Below are 23,459 nucleotides of genomic sequence, written 5' to 3'. Positions count from 1 at the left end.
TACAATGTTCCATTTTCAATTTCTGAACTCCAGGCGACTCTGTCACAGTGCCATGATTCCTCTCCTGGTTATGATGATATTCCTTATGCGTTTTTACGTCACCTATCTGATGAGTCCCTTTTGTTTTTGTTTTCACTGTTTGATAAGATTTGGTGTTCTGGGGGTTTGCAGCTCGTTAGGGTGTTGCTGTAGTTGTTCTCAAAACAGATATGGGCCATCTACAGGCGACGAATTATCGGCCTATTTCTCTGACGTCTTGTATATGTAAAGTTCTGGAAAAGATGGTCAATCTCAGACTTGTGTGGTTTTTGGAGAGAGGTGACTTTATTCCCTGCTCATAGTGATTTTCAAAAAATGCAATCAACCTCTGATACACCAATGTCCTTGGAATCTTCTGTCTGTGAGGCTTTCTCCACCAATCAACACCAGGTCATTGTCTTCTTCGATCAGGAGAAGGCATATGACACTGCCTGGCATCATGGCATTTTACTTTCTCTTCATGAGTTTGGTCTTTGTGAGCATTTGCCTATTTTTATCTAACTGTTTTTTAAGGGTCTGAGTGGGAAGAGTGCTTTTTAATGCCTGTGCACTAGAAGATGGAGTACCACGGGGGAGTATCCTTAGTGTTGCTCCCTTTGCTGTAGCCATTAACAGGGTAATCAGCGTACTTCCTGGCAGTGTATGAGGATCACTATATGTCGACGGCCTCTCATTTTCCTTTACCGCATCTAGAATGTCTCTGATAGAGAGGAAGTTGCAGCTGGCTCTTAATAGAATTTCTGACTGGGCAGTCTTGCAGTTTCCGTCTGTCTTTAACAAAGAGAGTGGCTATACATTTTTGACATCTTCGAGGGGTTCACTCAGACCCTGACTTGTATCTCTATGGTCGAAGAATATCCTGTGCAGGAGAGACGCAGGTTCTGGGTCTTCTGTTTGATAGACAGCTAACCTGGGTTCCTCGTATTCATTCTGTCAAGGCAGCATATCTAAAAGTTATGAGTCTTTTGAGGGTTTTCGCTCATACTTTTTGGGGTGCTGACCATCAGACCCTCCTTCTCTTGCATAGGTCTCTTAGTCTTCCTTAACTTGAATATGGGTGTGAGGGTGTACTCCTGTGCAACAGATGCCTGTCTCTGATTGTTAAATTCTGTGCATCATGCTGGGGTACATGTGGCAACTGGGACATTCAGATCATCCCCGATTTTAAGTTTATTGGTGGATACTGGTGTACTCCCCTTGGATTTGCAACGCTAGTTGCTGATGGTGAGGTGTTGATATCGTCTTCAACACATTCCAGATTCAATTTCTTGTGCCATCATCTCCCAGGATTCCTGATCTTTTGTTTATGACACCTGTCGTATCTTCCCGAAGCCCTTTGCTTACAGGGTCCATTCTGTTATGTTAGCCCTCTCTGTTCCGGGACTGGCAGTTTGTCCACATCAGAGCCCAAGGGCAGGTTCCTGGCTACTCCCTCATGTGACATTTTGTAGGTCAGTTGTTGAAATGAAGGGCTTACTTCCCTCTCATGTGTCCTCTCTCTTTTCAGAACATGCCTCCACTCATGAGGGTTCTATCCCCGTCAATACTGACGGGTGTAAGACTGATACTTGAGTAGGATTTGGTGTTGTCATCCTTTCCTTTAGTAGGGGCAGTAGCCTTCCTGGCGTTACTTCATTGTAAATGGTGGAAATGACTGCAATTTTATATGCTCTTAAAATCATTTTTACTCTCTCCCAATCCGTTTTTTGTGATTTTTAGTAACTCGTATAGTGCGCTGTCTGTATTGGAGTCTTTTAATGCATCCTATCCATTGGTTTTATCAATTTCAGATTGGCTTTTTCTTCTTGGCCGTCGTGGCCGCCATGTGGACTTTTGTTGGGTTCCTGCACATGTTGGTGTGGTGGGCAATGAGAAGGTAGGTACATTAGCTAAAGCAGCATCTTCTCAACAGACCCCAACCGACTACCCACTTCCTGCTTCAGATGTAACACCTTCCTTGCAGTACGCAATTTGTATGTATTGGCAGAGACACTGGGATGGTGTTGCTCATAATAAACTAAAAGAAATCTTTCGGAGTGGTTGTGCCAAGGGTTCTCCCCTCCATGTCTCGGCAATTGGAGGTGCCTCTTTCTAGGTTTTGCATTGGGCACTAAGTGGGTGGATGATGGGTGCCCCCATCAACCACTTGTGTCCCTCCAACAGCGTCCAAGCTTCACTTCCATACATTTGAGTTGGTATCACAATACTGTTGTGCAGTAACTTTTTCACTTCCATGCCCACTTCCCTGTTTCTTATCACTGTTGCTGTTTCCTTGAAAGCAGTGATAAGAAACAGGAAAGTGAGCTTGGAAGTGAACAAGTCACTGCACGACAATATTGTGATACCAACTCTAACGTATGGAAGTGAAGCCTGGACGTTGTTGGAAGGACATAAGTCGAGAGCGAAAGCAGTGGAAATGAGTTATTTGAGAGGAGCCTGTGGAGTCACATGGAGAGACAGACTGACAAATGAGGATGTAAAGGAGCATTGTGATGTGGATGTGAATGTGATAGGAAACATCAGGAGAAATACTTTGTGTTTGGTCATGTGGAGAGGATGGAGAGAGAGAGAGACTGACAAGGAGTGTATGTGAGTGAGGTGGAGGGGAATAGAGGGAGGGGGAGGCCAAGCTGATGATAGGGTGAGCTGGAGCTCCCGTTTCATCAGCCCTCGGGACTAGGCCCCTACCATCCCCCTTTGCTGAACTTTTTCAGTGTCTCAGTAACACAGAGAGTAGACCAGCATGCTCTCCAATACAAGCTTCTCCAACTATCAACACCAAACTACATACACAGTACACACCACACTTCCTTTTCAAAATTTTCAAAAAAATGGCATCGAATAACAGCCTCGGAGTCCCCAGGGGGGAGGACCATAAATGCCCCCACCTTCAGCCCCTCTCCCAGTGACGACTCAAGGTGCCTGGAACAACTGTCTGACTCTCTTCTTCTTAATTTCTGCAACATTCGTGGCCTTTCCTCTAACTTTCGCTCTGTTGAGCACCACCTCTCCTTCTCTAAACCTCACCTTCTTTTCCTAAATGAGACTCAACTGTCTGAGGCAACTGACAGCAAACCCTTTTCTGTATCCTCCTACTTTCTCTATACTCAATTCAAAGCCAAAGGTGGCTGTTGTGTATATATACGCAACAACTTATCTTGCTCTCGTGTTCCTGAACTCGATTCTTCTGAATTCTCTACACTCTGGTGTCGGCTTTCCTGTCATTCTCTGACTAAATATACCTGTGCTGTTTACTTATCTCCAAATTTTACTGACTATCAAAAATTCTTTGACTATCTTACTTCTACGATGGAACACATTCTATCCATTTCTCCTTTCTCTGAAATCTCCATTCTTGGAGATTTCAATGTTCACCACCACCTTTGGCTCTCCTCTCCTTTCACTGATCCACCTGGTGAACAAGCCTACATCTTTTCTATCCTTAATGACCTAGAGCGGCTTGTACAGCACCTTACCCGTATCCCTGACCGCCTTGGAGAGAGCTCCAACATACTTGATCTCTTCCTTACAACTAATCCTTCTGCTTACACTGTTAATCTTTTCTCTCCATTGGGCTCCTCCGACAACAACTTTATCACCTTAACCTGTCCTATCGCTCCGGTATGGCCTACGGACCCTCCAAAAAAACGTCGTCTCTGGCACTTTGGAGCTGTGGATTGGGAGGCCCTCAGGCAGTACTTCTTTGATTTTCCCTGGAATGATTATTACTTCCATGGCCGGGAGCCATCAGGGTGTGCTTTGCACATTACAGAGGTTATTCTTTCGGGCATGGAAGCATACATTCCTTTCTCATATCCTTTGCCTAATGCACGAAAGCCTTGGTTTAATCACGCTTGTTCTAATGCTGTCCGCAACAAGGAGAGGGCCTATAAAAGGTACCAGAGCCAACCCACCCCTGAATCACATCTTTCATACATTTCTGCTTGGAATCGTGCTAAGTCTGTTCTTCGCTCTGCTAAAAATAATTTCATCCGTACAAAATGCTCTCAACTCTCTAACTTGAACTCTTCTCTCTCCTTCTGGCACCTTGCCAAAAACCTTTCTAACAACTTTACCTCATCATCCTTCCCTCGTCTTTTCTACTCTGATGGCTCTGTAGCTATTTCTTCTACTGATAAAGCAGATCTCTTCGCTCAGACTTTTTCCTCCAATTCCACCTTAGACGATTCCGGTGCTGTTCCTCCATCACCTCCCTCCTCTGACTTCCTCATAGCTAGCATTAAAATATCTTCAGCTGATGTATTTTCTGCCATTGCTGGCCTCAGTACTAATAAGGCATATGGGCCTGATGGAGTCCCTCCTGTTGTTCTCAAGAACTGTGCTTCTGTGCTTACACCCTGCCTAGGCAAACTCTTTCGCCTTTGTCTGTCAACTTGTACCTTTCCTTCATGCTGGAAGTTTGCTCTCATTCAGCCGGTCCTAAAGAAGGATGACCATTCCCAACCCTCTAACTATCGTCCAATTGCTTTAACATCCTGTATCTCAATAGTTTTTGAGTCTATTCTTAAAAGAAAAATTTTAAAGCATCTTTCCTATCACAACCTTGTTTCTGATCGTCAGTATGGGTTCCGTCAGGGACGCTCCACAGGCGATCTTCTCACCTACCTTTCAGACTCCTGGTCATCCTCCTTTCGGGACTTTGGCGAAAGCTTTGCCATTGCACTTGACATCTCAAAGGCTTTCGATTGAGTCTGGCATAAATCTTTAATTTCCAAACTGCCCTCCTACGGTTTCTATCCTTCTATCTGTGCCTTCATCTCTAGCTTCCTTTCTGGTTGTTCTTTAGCAGCTGTTGTAGACGGCTATCGTTCTTCTCCTAGATCTATTAACAGTGGTGTTCCTCAGGGATCTGTCCTATCACCAACTTTCTTCCTTTTATTCATCAATGACCTTCTAAGCTGTAGATGTAACCCTATCCACTCATACGCTGATGACTCCACCCTTCACCTTTCCATTCGAAAACTACAACGTCCATCTCAACAGTTACTTCAACAAACAAGGGATGAGGCTATGGCACACCTAACGTCTGACTTGGCTCGTATCTCTGACTGGGGTTAAAATAATCTGGTTGTTTTTAATGCATCAAAGACTCAGTTTTTGCACCTATCAACCCAACAAAATCTTTCACAGGTATACCCACTTATGTTTAATAATACTTAACTTAATCCTGCATCATCGTTGAACATGCTTGGGGTTTCATTTGCTCGGGACTTGTCTTGGAAAGATCATATTACATCTCTTGTAAAATCCGCTTCCAAGCGATTGGGTGTGCTTAGCCACGTCCGTTCCTTCTTTGCTCCTGCACAATTGTTGACTCTATACAGGGGTTTTATCCACCCCTGTGTGGAGTACAACTCTCATGTGTGGGGAGGCTCCCCACATACAGCTCTTCTCAATAGGGTGGAGTCAAAGGCTTTTTGTCTCATTAACTCTCCTCCTCTTACTGACTCCCTTCAACCTCTGTGTCTTCGCCGGAATGTTGCATCTTTATCTCTTTTCTATCACTACTTCAATGGTCACTGTTCCTCTGAACTGTCTGCATGCATTCCTCCACTTCTACGACGGGCGCGTAGCACCCGTGTAGCAGCAAACTCTCACCCCTTTTCTGTCCAACTCTCTAATGCAAGAGTTAACCGTTACTCACAGTCCTTCATTTATGCAACAGGTCAACTCTGGAACTGTCTCCCTCTGTCTGTATTTCCTTCTTCCTATAATCTCCAGTCTTTCAAACGCAGTGTGTCAAGGCATCTCGAAATGAATGGATCTTGAATTTGGCTCTCTCTTGTATTTTGTTTTTCTCTTGGAATGAACATTTTTCCGGGCTCATTGCCTTTGGTTCCTTCTTCCCCCCCCCAAAAAAAAAAGGGATGAGATGGAGGGATGAAGTGGAGAGATATATGAGAGAGGGTGTGTGTGAGTTGGGCGCAGGGCAGTGAAATAGTGGGGAACAGGGCGATGTGGAAGCGATTTGTTTGTGGCCACCCCATATGGGATTAAGGCGTTTGTTAATACATAGATAGATAGGCGTATTAACTTTATTTTGAATATGCACTTTTTATTCTCCTGCGTCTTTGACCTTGTTGTCCAGCGGCATATGACCCTGGCAATTGCACCGCCAGATTTTAATGCATTTAGTCCATCAGTCTTTACCAGAGAGGAAGTAAGAGTCTTAACCAGGTCTCCACTAACAAAATTTTTCACTTGTTACACATCTCCAGAACAGCTGTGACTCACCTTGTTAATAATGAAAGAGTTACTCACCTTGTTAATAATGAAAGAGTTAAGATTAGTCAGGTGAGTGGAGCGAAGGCAGGCAATACAACAAAGATGCATTATTTACAGAACTGTCAAGTGGAGTATGAGCTGATGGGGACAAACAGTCTGTGACACAGTCAGGGGTCCGCCAGTACCACCTCCTCCCCTGAAGGGGTAAGAGGCAGTAGGGGAGGTCCGCCATAATAACCACCTCTCCGTGGGTGAAGAGGAAAGAAGAGAAAATATGAGCAAGGGGCAAGATCCCCAGGATAAGGCAACTCAGACTGATGAGTGAGAGCGTCAATCGAGAGGTGACTAAACATAGGCAATCTCAAGCAATAAATACAAACAAGTAGTGTATCGCAACAAAGGGAAGGGAGGAAAATAAGTACTAGCTAACCTTACTTGATAACATCCTAAAGGAGAACATTAAAGCGAATGCTGATGGAGCAGCCCTACAGCTATGAAAGGGAAGAACAAGCATGTTCGTACCCTGCACAACTATGCATCAAAGTCCTTCTAAACAAAACATGATAGCGCCAAGACATTGTACCCCTGGAAATTCCCTCCCCCTTCTAGTGTCGCAACCTAATTGCTAACTTAAGGGAAAATTCCATTATCCTACCCCATCCCTGATTGCGTGATTAGTGTTATTCCTACTGAATACCTACATAAGCTGAAATACAGTATCCATCTCTATGGTTAGTTTCATTTTACACACTTGTTTATTCAGATCTTTCTCAACAACAGTAGCATCTTCCCACTTGGGCAAATGATTGTGCTGATATATGTGCAACACTTGGAAAATATATTCTCTGCGACACCGGACATTTGCTTTGTGTTCTGCCGTCTTTGTATCCATTTCAACTCCTGTTTCGCTATATACTCGTACGTTTTTGAGCATCCACTGCACGGTATGCTGCATACTACACTGTTCTCATTTTTACTTCCTTTTACTTCTGATTTGAGTGTATTTCCTATTTTACGTTCTGAGAATGCAGCAATCCCAAGGCCTGCCTTCAGTAAGTCCTTGTTGATAGTCGACAGTGTTGCCAACTCAGATTTTTAAAACTCGCTAAACTGGACCCCCGAAACCGCTAGATTTCGACAAAAACCCGCAAGATTTTAAAATGATCATTATATATATATATATATATATATATATATATATATATATATATATATATATATATATATATATATAACAAAACGGTAATTCACAATTTGAGAAACTAATGAAGTTATTGTAAATGTTTCTTAATTTGATTACCTCTTATATAACGTATACAATAGTGTTAATTCCTAAATAATCGCACCATAAATGCCAGTAATGTTGTCACTTACCGTCTAAAAAAAAAAGTGGTGTGATGGGTCATCGACATCTTCATCTTCGTGGAGGAACTCACTCTGAGCTTTGGACTGGGATGTTTTACGCATTGTAAGAGGATGTACTGCTGGACGTTCTGGTTCTTTTTCACCGTAGGCTTCCATAGTTCCAATCATATTTAAAACATCAGATACATTTATCATTCCTTCTTAAGCCTGCCCTGATCCCCAGAATGGGATTTGCCATTTTTGCTTCCATTCTGTTTCTCAGTTTATTCTTGACGATAGCCATTTGGCTGAAAACTCTATCTCAGCATTTGAATGAGGCAGAACAAGGACTGATAAGGCAAATTCTGCAAGCTCCTTGAAGGGATTACAGTTCGAGGCATCTCTGAACACATGAACTTCACTCCAAAAACTGACTGCACTCTTCACCTCATTCCACTTGGTAAGTGTAAGGTTCTGCCACTGGTCTTCAATAACACTACTCTGGTCTGAGGGTTTCTGTAATAACTCCAATAACGGAGTCAGAGGCTCCTTAACGGCATGTAGAGCATTACCCACTGATAGGAGAGAGATCTTTTCAAGAATTTTGATGTTATTGGGAAGCCTCTGTCGCATTTCATGCACCAATACAGTATGGAACTTGATGCATCTTTCTCTTAGTGACATTTCATCTTGTGTGGAAAAACCTTTCTCCCGCAGAGCATCTACTTCTTTCTCAAAGTCATACCCCAAGTATGGTTTTGGATCTAAGGCATCTTCGAAGTTTCTTTCTAAAGGATCTACTCTTGATGTTGGGAGGACAATTTTCCTTACAAGTAACGATTTACATCACAAGGTCATTTAAAAGTCTAGTTGGGTCTGCCTCATTGGATTCAAAAGACTTATTCACTCGTTGGATGTCTTTTAACACAGGCAACATAAATTTGATGTATACCAGGTTTCTATGATCACTGAGCATGGAAACAATATGTCAGCTGTGTAGCACTTTTCACTAGTATGTACTATGCCAAAGTGAGTCTTGAGCTCTAGCCATTGGTTGTAAATTCTCTCTTTAGCAGTTGCAACTGAGAGCCACCTAGTTTGGCAGGACTGAGGATCTTCATGGGATCATGGTCATCATTGATTACATTGTATAGTTCCTTATAAGCTACTTGTCTTGTAGATGATCTAGCAAACCAATTGTATGTTTCACTTACTAAAAATTCTAGATTTCTTGGTAAAGCTTCACCAGCAGCTGCAGACACAGATAACTGGAGTGAATGGCAGACACACCGAACCAAAATGAGGTTTGGCACTTCAGCTTTCAGCTTTTGATACACCCCGTTGTTGATACTCACCATAACACTTGCATTGTCAGTTTCAATGCCTCTCCGATTCTTTAGATTCAAGGCAAAATATTCTAGAGTTCCTTTCAAACTACTGACAATTACATCTGCATTGCACTCATCTAGTTCAGTGAGACTTAGAAAAGTGGATATATTTTTCCCCTTTACTTGATCATGGTAAATTATAGCCATACCCAGATATTTGTGAACACTAATATCAGTGGATTCATCAATAAGTAAACTATAATGCCTTTCTCCCACTGCAGCTGTCACATCAGTCATGAAATGAGGATATAGAATGTTCTTAATTATGCCACTACACTTCGATCTTTTCATCTTTTTTTTTTCTTTTTTATGCGAGGAAGAAGGAACCAAAGGCCATGAGCCCGCAGTAACAGTTCCCTCAAAGAAAAAAAAATGGGAGAAATGGAGTTCCCCCGAGCTAAGCCCTGTATTGGACTATATAGCCCCGCTAGGGTTACAGGAGCGAGCTACCACTCCCAGCACGGCAGCCCCGGGCGAGGCTCGAACTCGCAATCCCCCGATTACGAGTCCAGCGCGCTACCACTGTGCTACCGCGCCCCCCAGTTCCCTCCAAGAGAAAAACATAATACAACAGAGAGCCAAATTCAAGATCCGATCATTTTGAGATGCCTGGACACACTGCGTTTGAAAGAGTGGAGATCATAGGCAGCAGGAAATACAAAAGAGGGAGACAGTTCCAGAGCTGACCTGTTGCATAAATGAAAGACTGGGAGTAACGGTTAACTCTTGCATTAGAGAGTTGGACAGAAAAGGGATGAGAGTTTGCTGCCAGACGGGTGCTACACGCCCGTCGTAGAGGTGGAGGAATGCAAGCAGACAGTTCAGAGGAGCAGTGACCATTAAAGTAGCGATAGAAAAGAGATAAAGATGCAACAGTGCAGCGAAGACACAGAGGTTGAAGGGAATCAGTAAGAGGAGGAGAGTTAATGAGACGAAAAGCCTTTGACTCCACCCTATTGAGAAGAGCTGTATGTGGGGAGCCTCCCCACACATGAGAGTTGTACTCCACGCAGGGGCGGATAAAACCCCTTTATAGAGTCAACAATTGTGCAGGGGTAAAGAAAGAGCGGAGTCGGCTTAGCACACCCAATCTCTTGGAAGCAGATTTTACAAGAGATGTAATATGATCTTTCCAAGATAAGTCCCGAGTAAATGAAACCCCAAGCATGATCAAGGATGATGCAGGATTAAGCTGAATATTATTAAACATTAGTGGGTATACCTGTGGAAGATTTTGTCGGGTTGATAGGTGTAAGAACTGAGTCTTAGATGCATTAAAAACAACCATATTATTTTTACCCCAGTCAGAGATGAGCCAAATCAGACATTAGGTGTGCCATAGCCTCATCCCTTGTTTGTTGATGTAACTGTTGAGATGGGCGTTGTGGGAACCGAATGGAAAGGTGAAGGGTGGAGTCATCAGCTTATGAGTGGATAGGGTTAGATGTACAGCTTAGAAGATCATTGATGAATAAAAAGAAGAGAGTTGGTGATAGGACAGAGCCCTGAGGAACACCACTGTTGATAGATCTAGGAGAAGAACGATGGCCGTCTACAACAGCGGCTATAGAACAACCAGAAAGGAAGCTAGCGATGAAGGCATAGATAGAAGGATAGAAACCGTAGGAGGGCAGTTTGGAAAATAAAGATTTATGCCAGACTCGATCGAAAGCCTTTGAGATGTCAAGTGCAATGGCAAAGCTTTCGCCAAAGTCCCGAAAGGAGGATGACCAGGAGTCTGAAAGGTAGGTGAGAAGATCGCCAGTGGAACTCGCTGACGGAACCCGTACTGACGATCGGAAAGAAGGTTGTGATAGGAAAGATGCCTTAAAATTTTTCTATTGAGAATTGACTCGAAAACTTTTGAAATACAGGACGTTAAAGCAATTGGACGATAGTTGGAGGGTTGGGAGTGGTCACCCTTCTTTGGGACTGGCTGAATGAGAGCAAACTTCCAGCAAGAAGGAAAGGTACAAGTTGACAGACAAAGGCGAAAGAGTTTGCCTAGGCAGGGTGTAAGCACAGAAGCACAGTTCTTGAGAACAACAGGAGGGACCCCATCAGGCCCATATGCCTTGTTAGTACACGTTTTCCCAACCACACCTGATGTGACCTCACCTGACTCTCCCTCTACTCTGTCCACGACCTGAGTGAGGGATTACAAGGGGCGGCAAGGACCTTGCCACTAATCCTCTCATCACTGGATCTAATTTATACATTCCTTCACTATGGTTAAAATTATTATATCTCTCTATACATACAGCTTCCACAATCCTACGTTTCTTACAGTTACTACATTTGTACAATATTTGGCTAGAATTCCAGTCGATTCTATGGTCGTTTTCCGAAGAGTGAACGTACACTGCGTTATTTATGTTGCCTATCTTACAAGCATACTTGTGTTCCTTAATGCGAGTGTCCAAATCCCTTCCCGTTTCACCAACATAAACCAAATCAGTCTCTACATGGAATTTTGTATACCCCTGCAGTTTTGTTATTAATTGGTTTATTCTTTACCAGCATTGATCTTAAGGTGGAAGTATATCTAAATGCAATGTTTACATCCAAATCATGACTCACAGACCTCACCAAGCTAAGATTTGACACATACGGAACCGTGATGTATGGCTTATTTTGCTGACTTTGTGATGTTGGTCTAGGTACAAAAAAGGCTTTTCTGGCTTTAAAATACGCTTGCCTTATAAACCAACTGGGATATTTTAGATCTAAAAATATTTTCCATATCTTGACGTTTTCCGTATCCAGATGTTGGGGACTACTAATTCTGAGTGCTCTAAGGAACATAGAAGAAATAACTAACATTTTAGTGGAACTGTGGTGATATGAATAATAATGTATATACAAATTGCACTGGGTTGGTTTCCTGTATACAGAAAAGCTAAGTGTCCCAAGTTCATCCCTGTGCACAAATACATCTAAAAATGGAAGGGAACCATTATTTTCCCATTCAACTTTAAATTTAATTAATATTAGCCTTTGTGTGCAGTGTAATGCATTTTCTTTTGGTGATCAGTTTTTCATGCAAAAGTTTGGTATGGGTATGGGCTCGCCCCTCTCTCCAATTCTTAGTAACCTGTACATGGAATATTTTGAATCCAACCTTCTTACCACCATATCTCCTCAAAATTTAATTTGGTATAGGTATGTTGATGATGTGTTTTCATTTTGGCCAGACGTATACGCTAACTTTGACGAGTTTCTTACAAAATTAAATGCACTGGTTCCCTCAATTAAATTTAAAGTTGAATGGGAAAATAATGGTTCCCTTCCATTTTTAGATGTATTTGTGCACAGGGATGAACTTGGGACACTTAGCTTTTCTGTATACAGGAAACCAACCCAGTGTAATTTGTATATACATTATTATTCATATCACCACAGTTTCACTAAAATGTCAGTTATTTCTTCTATGTTCCTTAGAGCACTCAGAATTAGTAGTCCCCAACATCTGGATACGGAAAACGCCAAGATATGGAAAATATTTTTAGATCTATAATATCCCAGTTGGTTTATAAGACAAGCGTATTTTAAAGCCAGAAAAGCCTTTTTTGTACCTAGACCAACATCACAAAGTCAGCAAAATAAGCCATACATCACGGTTCCGTATGTGTCAAATCTTAGCTTGGTGAGGTCTGTGAGTCATGATTTGGATGTAAACATTGCATGGGTGTTAGCGCCGAAGTGGTGACATGTGGAGGTGTAGGAGGACTACTGGGCCTTGGGATAGGCAACTGCCCCCAAGAAATAGGCCCTGAGCCTTTGCCCAGAGTCGGACACATAAAAAAAAAAAAAAAAAAAAAAATTAGATATACTTCTACCTTAAGATCAATGCTGGTAAAGAATAAACCAATTAGTAACAAAACTGCAGGGGTATACAAAATTCCATGTAGAGACTGTGATTTGGTTTATGTTGGTGAAACGGGAAGGGATTTGGACACTCGCATTAAGGAACACAAGTATGCTTGTAAGATAGGCAGCATAAATAACGCAGTGTACGTTCACTCTTCGGAAAACGACCATAGAATCGACTGGAATTCTAGCCAAATATTGTACAAATGTAGTAACTATAAGAAACGTAGGATTGTGGAAACTGTATGTATAGAGAGATATAATAATTTTAACCATAGTGAAGGAATGTATAAATTAGATCCAGTGATGAGAGGATTAGTGGCAAGGTCCTTGCCGCCCCTTGTAATCCCTCACTCAGGTCGTGGACAGAGTAGAGGGAGAGTCAGGTGAGGTCACATCAGGTGTGATTGGGAAAACGTGTCCTCACCCTGCATATAAGCAGCTTCTCAGCATTTGTATGTACCACTCTTGGTATGTAGATCCACTGAAGAGGGCGACAGCTGTCGCCGAAACTGTTTGGAATACATCTTTTTTCGTCTGCCAGTGTGGGTTTTTGTATCCTATTTCATGGTCACGATAGTGTGACTCTTCAGCCGCCTTGTTAGTACTGAGGCCAGTGATAGTAGAAAATACATCAACTGAAGAATTTTTAATGAGAGCCATGAGGAAGTCAGAGGGGGGAAGTGATGGAGGAACAGCACCGGAATCGTCTAAGGTGGAACTGGAGGAGAAAGTCTGTGCGAAGAGATCTGTTTTATCAGTAGAAGAAATAGCTACAGAACCATCAGAGTAGAAAAGAGGAGGGAAGGATGATGAGGTAAAGTTGTTAGAAAGATTTTTGGCAAGGTGCCAGAAGGAGCGGGAAGAATTCGAGTTGGAGAGTTGAGAGCATTTAGTATGGATGAAATTATTTTTAGTAGAGCGAAGAACAGAATTAGCACGATTCCGGGCAGAAACGTAAAGATGATGTGATTCAGGTGTGGGTTGGCTCCGGTACCTTTTGTAGGCCCTCTCCTTGTTGCGGACAGCATTAGAACAAGCGTGATTAAACCAAGGTTTTCTTGCGTTAGTCAAAGGATATGAGAAAGGAATGTATGCTTCCATGCCCAAGAGAATAACCTCCGTAATGCGCAAGGCACACTCAGATGGCTCCCGGCCATGGAAGCAATAATCATTCCAGGGAAAATCAAAGAAGTACTGCCTGAGGGCCTCCCAGTCTGCGCCTCCAAAATGCCACAGACGACGTTTCCCTGGAGGGTCCACAGGCCGTACCGGAGTGATAGGACAGGTTAAGGTAATAAGGTTGTGATCAGAGGAGCCCAACGGAAAGAAAAGATTAACAGAGTAAGCAGAAGGATTAGTTGTGAGGAAGAGGTCAAGTATGTTGGAGCTCTCTCCAAGGCAGTCAGGGATACGGGTAGGGTGCTGTACAAGCTGCTCTAGGTCATTAAGGATAGAAAAGATGTAGGCTTGTTCACCAGGTGGATCCGTGAAAGGAGAGGAGAGCCAAAGGTGGTGGTGAACATTGAAATCTCCAAGAATGGAGATTTCAGAGAAAGGAGAAATGGATAGAATGTGTTCCATTGTAGAAGTAAGATAGTCGAAGAATTTTTGATAGTCAGTAGAATTAGGGGATAAGTAAACAGCACAGATATATTTAGTCAGAGAATGACAGGAAAGCCGAAGCCAGAGCGTAGAGAATTCAGAAGAATCGAGTTCAGGAACACGAGAGCAAGATAAGTCGTTGCATATATATACACAACAGCCACCTTTGGCTTTGAAATGAGTATAGAGAAAGTAGGAGGATACAGAAAAGGGTTTGCTGTCAGTTGCCTCAGACAGCTGAGTCTCCGTTAGAAAAAGCAGGTGAGATTTAGAGGAGGAGAGGTGGTGCTCAACAGAGCGAAAGTTAGAGGAAAGGCCGCGAATGTTGCAGAAATGAAGAAGAGAGTCAGACAGTAGTTCCAGGCATCTCGAGTCATCACCGGGAAAGGGGCGGATGGTGGGGGCATTTATGGTCCCCCCCACTGGGGACTCCGAGGCTTGGTAAAGAGATGCCATTTGTTAAATTTTGAATAGGAAGTGTAGCGTGTACTGTGCATGTAGTTTGGTGTAGATAGTTAGAGAAATTTGTACTGGAGAGCATGCTGGCCTACTCTCTGTGTAACTAAGACACTGAAAAAGTTCAGCAAAGGGGGATGGTCAGGAACTAGTCCTGAGGGCTGATGAAACGGGAGCTCCAGCACTCCCTGTCATCAGCTTTCCATCCACCTCGGGAGTACTGCCCTGCTCGACTGGTGCTACAGTCTACTCCATGGATGCTATCTTGCTGTCTGTGAAGCAACCTTTGCACAAATTGTTCAAGTGATCACATGTAGCAACTGCCGTATTGCAGCTACAAACATAGCCATTCGTCCTTCATAAGGTGACCAGATTTATTGGAGCTAAAAGCGGGACGCGCGAGCGCGAGTGTGTGTGCGTGTGCGTGTGTGTGTGTCTATAGATAGATAGATAGATAGATAGGTAGATAGACAGATAGATATAGATAGATAGGTATAGATAGATAGATAGATATTGACTAATGTGACAGCGACCGCTGCTGCACTACACCTCAAACTGAGGCTGCTAATCAAACACTAACGTCTCCTACGAACTCCAAACATACCGTAGGGTACAGTGAATGGGTCGACCAAAGTTACCAGCTAGTGAGTATTACAGATTTTATTTTAATAATTCGGTATTTCATTTGGTTAGGATTATGCATAATTTTTCTAATTCATTCTAATTTCATAAAAGGTCATGTTATATCTAATGCAATAGTAAGTTTCTAAATGCGTGACAATTAAGATCATTTGCTCAAAAAGTGGAACATTCTAGTCACAATTAAAAATGCGGGACGGACGTCCAAAAAGAGGGACTGTCCCGCCTAAAAGTGGGACTCTGGTCACGTTTGCCCTTCAGCTATTTGCGATTTGGTCACGTTAGTCCTTCAGCTATTTGCGATTCAGTCATTCTTCTAAGAGGTTGGTATGGAATTGAAGGTTGTCTAGCATTTGAAAAGGCTGGTGCATTTCCTCTGTGTTTTTTGGTATTCGCATGGGCCATTAAATCACAAAGTTTTGGGGCCAGTAAACAATGACAGAACTTGCACTTGGGTACACTTTCACCTTGCCCTGTCTTATGTTCTGTTAACCACTCCTTTAACTGAGAGTCTTTCAGCCATTCCTTACGGAATTTCTGATGGTACTGCGGCTTAGGCATTTTCGTGACACAATTAACCAAACTTCAGCAAGAAAAGTGAATTAAAAGTACTATTACCTTCATTATTCCTTGAACACATTAGTTAGTATCGAGATCTGGCTATACAACATTGTATTTCATTAGTAAGAACAAAAAAATAAACATGCGAAGTACTTATCTCTTGTTGTTCTTAATCATCAATGCGTATGAAAAGAGAATATCCTATATGTGATTTCCAGATTTCGATAAATGAAGATGTGTTTTAGGAATACTGAAATCAACAGTACATCCAACACGATCAAAGCTGCAGAGTAAACTGACTCGCCCGGGGGCCGGCCAGGCCGGCCCGGGCCTGCGGGCTGTTACGGCGGTAACCGACTCGCTAACGGTCAATGAACTGACAGGATATTTGACGTGAATGTACGCAATGGACGTGACCTGAACACGAGCAGCAGTGAAACATACATACCTTACATATTTACGAGTGGGAAGCAGACTGATTAATTTTATTGGCTTTGTGAAAATGCATGACAAATACTGTATATCCTTTCCATCCCTCTAGAAAACCGTCAGACGAGTATGCAATCCCAATAGATTTCCCGCTAGTCGCTAAATCAATATTTTACCCGCTAGATTTCAAATAAAACCTCCAGATCTAGCGGGAAAACTGCTAATTTGGCAACACTGATAGTCGAAGCTTTGGCTTAGGTGAGGACAAATACATGACTTGTATTGTCATCGTTTGAATGATCATTGGCACTGCCTCTTTTCGTTTTGATTATATCAATAGCCTTCTTTTTTAATTTTAGTTACATGCCTACCATATATCATTCCTTCATAAAGGTTTCTGTTATGTATTAAGAAGCTATGGTAGACATGTTATACCTAAAAAGGAAGAGCAAAGGCTGGTCCCATTTTGGCTGTATAAAAGATACCTATATATCTTCGCGACAGTTACTTCAAGCAAGGAAGATATATCAGTTGCAGTTCTTGTGCAGCAGTACTTCTATGAACCAATATGTGCAAAAATGCAAAGAAGTGAGAGGGTTGAAGGCTGCTGTCCCATGACATGCATATTAGTATTTCAGCGCACATTGGCCATGTCATAAACTGGTAATACCAGTCAGTATATCATAGCCACCTCTGTATTCTGTCATAGGGGGATTGTTGAATTGATGAGACAGAGGATACCTAGAACTATTTCATGCGCAGTTCCAATGTTTGCCATTCCAGAATGGTTAGGTTATTCATCTTCCTTTGATTGCTTTCTTATCTATGTGAAGCAGTTAAAATTTACAGAGGTGTGTCTGGCACAACACATGACAGCTATCTGAAGAGAAATTGTTAAGTGTTACAGAAATAAACTGCCATACCATGATGGGATGAATAACACCACCAAATTATCAACCATTCGAGTGGAATTAGGAGTAAAAATATACCCCAAGTCCTGTTTCAGTGCAGAAAATTGAGTTAGTGACGTGTGGAGAGAATGGAGAATGAAAGACTGACTATCAGGGTGTATGTGGGTGAAGTGGAGGGAGGGAGAGGGAGAGGAAGACCGAGGATGAGGTGGAGGGATGGAGTTGACAGGTGTATGAGGGAGGGGGGAGCAAGTTGTGGGGAGGGCACTCAAATGGCGGGTAACAGAGCGACTTGAAGGCTTTTTGTCTGCAGCCACCCTTTACGGGATTAGGGCGTCAGGCAGTTTATTTGTATGGTCAACCAGGCAGAAGGCAAGAAGTGAGATACGTAGATCCACTACGTCCTCTGGAAGTCAGTGATGAATACCTCTTACGATACTATTTATTTCTACTTCATGCAAATCTTCCTTTCCGTGTGGTACTGGCACCACATAATGCACGACACACAGAGCAAGAAATGATGGCCAATACCCATTCTATTATTAGTGTTTCCGCAGTTCTTGTGCTTTTAACACTGTGAATAGGAACTCAGCAATGGTCTCATGATTACTTGGTACACTTTATTTCGTTGCAATATGTTTATTAATAATGAATTTCTTTATGAAAGATATGAGGAGAGACAAGTCTATTTCAGGCAAAAATTTCTTTACTAGGGAAGCCCAAGCCACTGCCTAATTGATAGTGTTGTCATCATTTTGTAAATGACTGCTTATCCCCAAAAGTCGTTTCTGATGGCGCCTGCAATTGACTGAATGAAGACACTGCGTCATCTGCTGCCAAAGGATAAGCCTGAAGTTATGGACAGGGTGATGGGTGGGAAAGAAATATCTGGTTATGAGAAACTATGCTAGAGTTCCAGCTTCTCGACATCACAATAATAAACAATGGCACCATAATTCAGATACGGCGCTCTGAGCACAGTAAGTAAGTGTTTTATGTATAATGCCCCCGAAACTTAATAGTTTGTGTGGTAACCACATAGCGAAATGGAAGCGTGGTGGTCTAGTACGTTAATGTGCTTCAATACGATGGGGCTCACAAGGACTACCATCTGAGAGGTGGTAGGGTTTCATTGCATACATGATGGCACTGAGGGACCAGTGACGCTGGCCACCCTTGCCTTACATGATGGGAGTGAACACTAGACCTGAACCCCCATGATCCTTGTGAAACAGAAAAGGACTGGATGACTATATTTTATATGATCATGGCATTAGAGATTTTTACATCTTCAGGGACGATGGTTCAGCGGATGCAATGCTTTTCGTGACACGTGTGTATATATGTGTGTGTATCTGTCTCTGTGTTTATCTGTGTAAAGAAAATACAGTAACTAGGTTTAGATTTGATTTTAAACAACTCTGTGGAAGGGTTGATGATAAGTCAAGTGGTAGACCAATTCCTTTAGACCAACATGTCAACGGTCAAGGTCACATGGCAAAGTTAACCTCAGTAGATTTTGTTTGATTTAGAACAAACATGTTGGAAGGGTTGGAAGTTAGGCAAGATTGGAGGGATTAATTTTTTAGAACAGTCATTCAAAGCTCAAAGTCACTGGGGATTGTCATGGTTCTACCCATGTGTATCTGTGTGAGAAGAAAAAAAATATCTGATTTGGATCATGCTTGGAGGAACGGTAGGCTGATACAGCTTTTTTTAAATAACAATAGAACAAAGGTATATTTCTCATAGTAAGATCTACTTACGCAGTTTTTGTCGAGTTTACCAAACTTTCTACAAGTGTTACAGGAAAGGCAGGGATGAAGAAATTGGATTTTGAGAACAATCAGCCAATTGCAAAGACCACAAAGACCAAAGGTCAAGGTCAGATGGCAAGATAAACAAACGCATTTTATCTAATTTGGATCAGATTTGGTGGAAGTGTTGAAGGTAAGCCAAGGAAAAAGTATCCGGTTTTAAGAGCATTCAGTCAACAGTTAAGGCCAAAGGACAAGGTATAATGTTCCACCGAGTGATTCAGACAGATCAGATTACAGTTTGGACCAAAGTTAGTGGAAGAACTGAGGAGTATACCATGTGTGAAGAGATTTGATTTAAAGATTAATGTGAAAAGTCTTTGTCACAGATAAAAACAACTGAAACAATTTCGATTCAGTTCGGATCAGTGTTAGTGAAAGGGCAGAGTCAGGCAAGAATGAAGAAGTTCGATTTTAAGATCAGTAACTCAAGGGTTTACGTCACTGGACCAAGTCAAATATGCCTTCCTTAGACCATTTGTAAGATGCGGGTGTTGCACTGTCTGAGGGCTCATTCTTACTACCCCTGTCACCACTGATTATAGAACATCATCCCATGTCATTGTTAATCTATCCCCTGGCTGCAGTCTTCTCAGTAATTCAGGAGTAAGCCTTACCAGGACCCAGAATTTGCTAGTTTACCTGTTACTCCATTTTGCTTATACTAAATCTCATGACATAATCTTCTGCAGGAGGACTTAACACATAAGATTTCATGCTTTGTTGTTTTTGTTGTTGCTGCATAACCCCAGTCTGCCTGGTCAAGCAGACTTGTCAACCACAGGTAAGCAACTGCCCCTTTGGGTTCGTCATAGATTCTCTACCCTGTTGATGCTGTGTCTGCGTCTTAGTGTGGTATGTGATGTACAGTGCTCCATTATGTGTGTTATACTGTGTGGGTCCACTGCAGAAGCGAACCATGCGTAGTCTTAATTTCCACCCCAACTTGAATCGAAGCTAGTAATTGAAGAGGATTAGGTGATGTCCTAATGTAAATCTAACTAGTTTTACTCGACCAGGTCTAATTTAGGATACCGTTTTTGGTGAATTCTGAGATGAGGGGGTAACACACTGTTTTTAATAAGGTGTTGTATCGTCCTGCTTGGGAATTAATTTTGCTGGTGTGTCTTCATTGCATGTGTCGTAATGTATGAAGGTGGGATGTTGCTGAAGAGAGTCTGGTAATGTCTGTGCGTGATTGTTTTATATGCCTGGCTGTGTTGTATGGCTCTGTTATATAATGGCATGGGTACTGTGTGTTAGCGTAGGCTGCTGCATAGAACTATGTGCATCTCATATCAAAATATTTTCTAACATGAAGAACTTCAGTTTCAGAGTAAGTGAGCTGTGGGGGTGGTTTTAGTGCAGCCAGTAATGATGCCTGGGACTTTGTTCTGTATGGTCTGCAAGGTGCTGTAGTGGGTGTTAAATAGGGTGAATGTCATTGCCTAGGAGGCATAGGACATCAGTGATCAAATAAACAGATTGTAGAGCAGAAATAAATGAGATGTCATACCGATTGAAAGAACTGTAAAAACTTATAGCAGAACACGTAGAATAAAACTGACATTGTTATTCTTGTAGTAGTAGTTCCTTGCTTACAGGTACTGTCTTATTGACGGTGTTATCACTGCTTATATTAATATTGTATAAAGCGCAAAAGATTTGCAGAGGTCATATGGGTCATGCACAGGAAACACTTGTTGGATTCCTCACAACTGACTTGGTGGCATCAGACTCCTTCGTCTTGGCAGAAAAAAAAAAAAAGTACTGTACCACATTTTGTTTGCATTAAATTTTACCGTAAATCTAGTAATCCCGTTGCATTCACGTGAATTCTCTGCATGGACTTCCTGCCTTTATTAATTTGATTCAGTATTCATATCAGATGTCAAAGAACATGAACATTTGCATAGAAATTTCTAAGTCATTCGGCTTTATTCGCTTTATATCATTTAGTTTTGGTTAGATAAAATATTTGAAAGCGCATCGCAGTTCTCCAAATATTTTTATGTCCATCTGTTTAACGTGAAATTATTTAGTCAATGTAACACCAGAGCTATGGGGAAAAGAATCTGTACATATCTCTTGGTGAAGCCTGGGGCTAAAATGACACCTCGCCCTGCCAACCACCCTTCCTCCTGGTGTAAGACACCTACACCGGCTAATTAAGTATTATCACCTCACAAATCCAGCCACTAGTCATCTCACGACATGGTCCTACCAACCAACTCACTGCCTCCACTCACCTTCAGGGCGGCCAAATCTACCCAATGGTGTGAGCCGCCTGTAGTGCTCTCGCATCTCTTTACTTATTCTTGCTCCCATTGGTGTGTCAACCAGTGCAGGTAGCACACAGTTTACACGTATGGCTTTGCTGAAATGGTAAGGAGTTTCAGAAACTTACACTTTAGTATATATATATATATATATATATATATATATATATATATATATATATATATATATATATATGTGTGGAAAAAAATTACAAGCTTTAAAGCAAATACTGTGCATGGAAACCATGATCAGTCCATTGTCTGCATTGCTATATAGTTTAGCTACCTCGCCAGTTCCGCAGCGCACGTCTTGGTGAGTGAAATAACTCCTCCTTTACTGGCACTATAGCCAATCGAACTGCTAAAGCCAGTTTTCCCCGTAATACTTGCAATATTCACTATTGCTCCCTTGGAATCTTTCCCATTTTCCAGCAGTGACCTTGTGAATGCCTGGGTTACCAAGAAAATTCCCTGCGGAGTCGAAGATAATAATTATATTAGATTCATTGTTTCCCATTTATTAGTATTAATTTCATTATAGTTTTGCCATATTCTGTTACTTTTTACGTCATGTACTTTTATTCACTAAAATGGTTAACACTCTTGGAACTGACCGTCAGGTTGACATCAATAATCTTATGCCAGGTGTCATCATCAGCCTCTAAGATGGGAGCGATGACGTGCACACCGGCACAGTTGACTAGCAGTGAGGCCGGGGCGCCACACTGGTCCTGGGCTGACTTCAGGGCGTCCTCCATACTCCTCCTGTCTCTTACGTCCATGGCCAGAGCCACGTGCTGCTGCCCACCTGCCAGGGACGGGGGAATAATGCATATATTCTTTATTATGATATATTACAAGATGTTTTGTAAACAACACTAAAATCTCGCTTACCAGAAGATTATCAGGTGCAAATAGCAATTAAAACAAATGTTTTGTGAACGTCAAAGTAGAAAATAAAGGGTATCTGTATTGTGAGAAACATAATACAGACTTTTGATTCCTGTAAATAAGTTAAATGGATATCACTTGGACAGACCTAAACGCAAAATTTGAATGGTTTACCTAAGGACTGGAAGAATGGGGCACAATAAGCATTTCAATAGATTGCTTACTGTCAGTTACATGAGGCAAAATATCAACCTTCTCCTTCGGGTTGTAAGTAACTGTACCATCCTACTTTACATGTGGAGGTGTGGACATGCCAGTATCAATGAAAGAAGAAATGATCGTGCTCCATGACTTGTGAAACTGAATGGCTTTCCTGAAATGGAATTCTAATATTCTGATTCAGGAAGAGAGAGAGAGAATTATCCACTTATTCTGAGCACTCGAGCCCATATTGAAACAGCGCTAATGGGTTTAAAATACTCATTTATTAAAAATAATGTCGAATCACCATAGTAAACATTATCAGCCGGTTCACTGCACCAAGCAACACGTGCAATATATAACATATGAAAAGAAAATGAAACAAATGCATTTCAGTTAATCTTGTGTTTCTTCGTTCACATTTGGTTTTCCCATCCAGTCCTCAGTACACGTGTTGAGCGCTGTGGCCTCCTGCAAGAGACTCTCTGTCTCTCTCTCTGTATAGCCTATATATATATATATATATATATATATATATATATATATATATATATATATATATATATATTACCCCCCTGGGGGTAGGGTTTTTTTTTCAAGAATACTCCCCCAGTATCCCTGCTTGTCGTAAAAGGCGACTAAAAGGGTTGGCGGAGGGTTAGTGTCCCTCCCCGGGAAACAACTAATTAAAAAAACAAACAAGAAGCCTCGGACAAGGACTGACCAAACGATGACGACCAAGGACCGGACAAAGGACTTGGTAATGGCTACATGGAATGTAAG

At 42.0% G+C, this 23,459-nt stretch overlaps 1 protein-coding gene across 1 annotated transcript in view; it reads right to left on the bottom strand.

The window, feature by feature from the left end:
- Window positions 1–23,459, bottom strand: part of LOC145394496 ((3R)-3-hydroxyacyl-CoA dehydrogenase-like) — a 112,129-nt gene that overhangs the window by 31,788 nt on the left and 56,882 nt on the right. Inside the window, exons 3-5 of the mRNA XM_080268344.1 lie at window positions 22,199–22,392; window positions 21,871–22,055; window positions 21,555–21,682 (exon numbers count right to left, since the gene is read on the bottom strand). Coding sequence (XP_080124470.1) covers window positions 21,555–21,682; window positions 21,871–22,055; window positions 22,199–22,392 — 507 coding nt within the window. The remainder of the gene's footprint in view (window positions 1–21,554; window positions 21,683–21,870; window positions 22,056–22,198; window positions 22,393–23,459) is intronic.

Source organism: Coenobita brevimanus, chromosome 27 (genome assembly GCF_032717465.1).
Source record: "Coenobita brevimanus isolate Jiangsu-jjx chromosome 27, ASM3271746v2, whole genome shotgun sequence".
Taxonomy (NCBI): Eukaryota; Metazoa; Arthropoda; class Malacostraca; order Decapoda; family Coenobitidae; genus Coenobita; species Coenobita brevimanus.
Note: the sequence above shows the minus strand (reverse complement) of the source record. Positions and strands in the feature narration are given on the sequence as shown.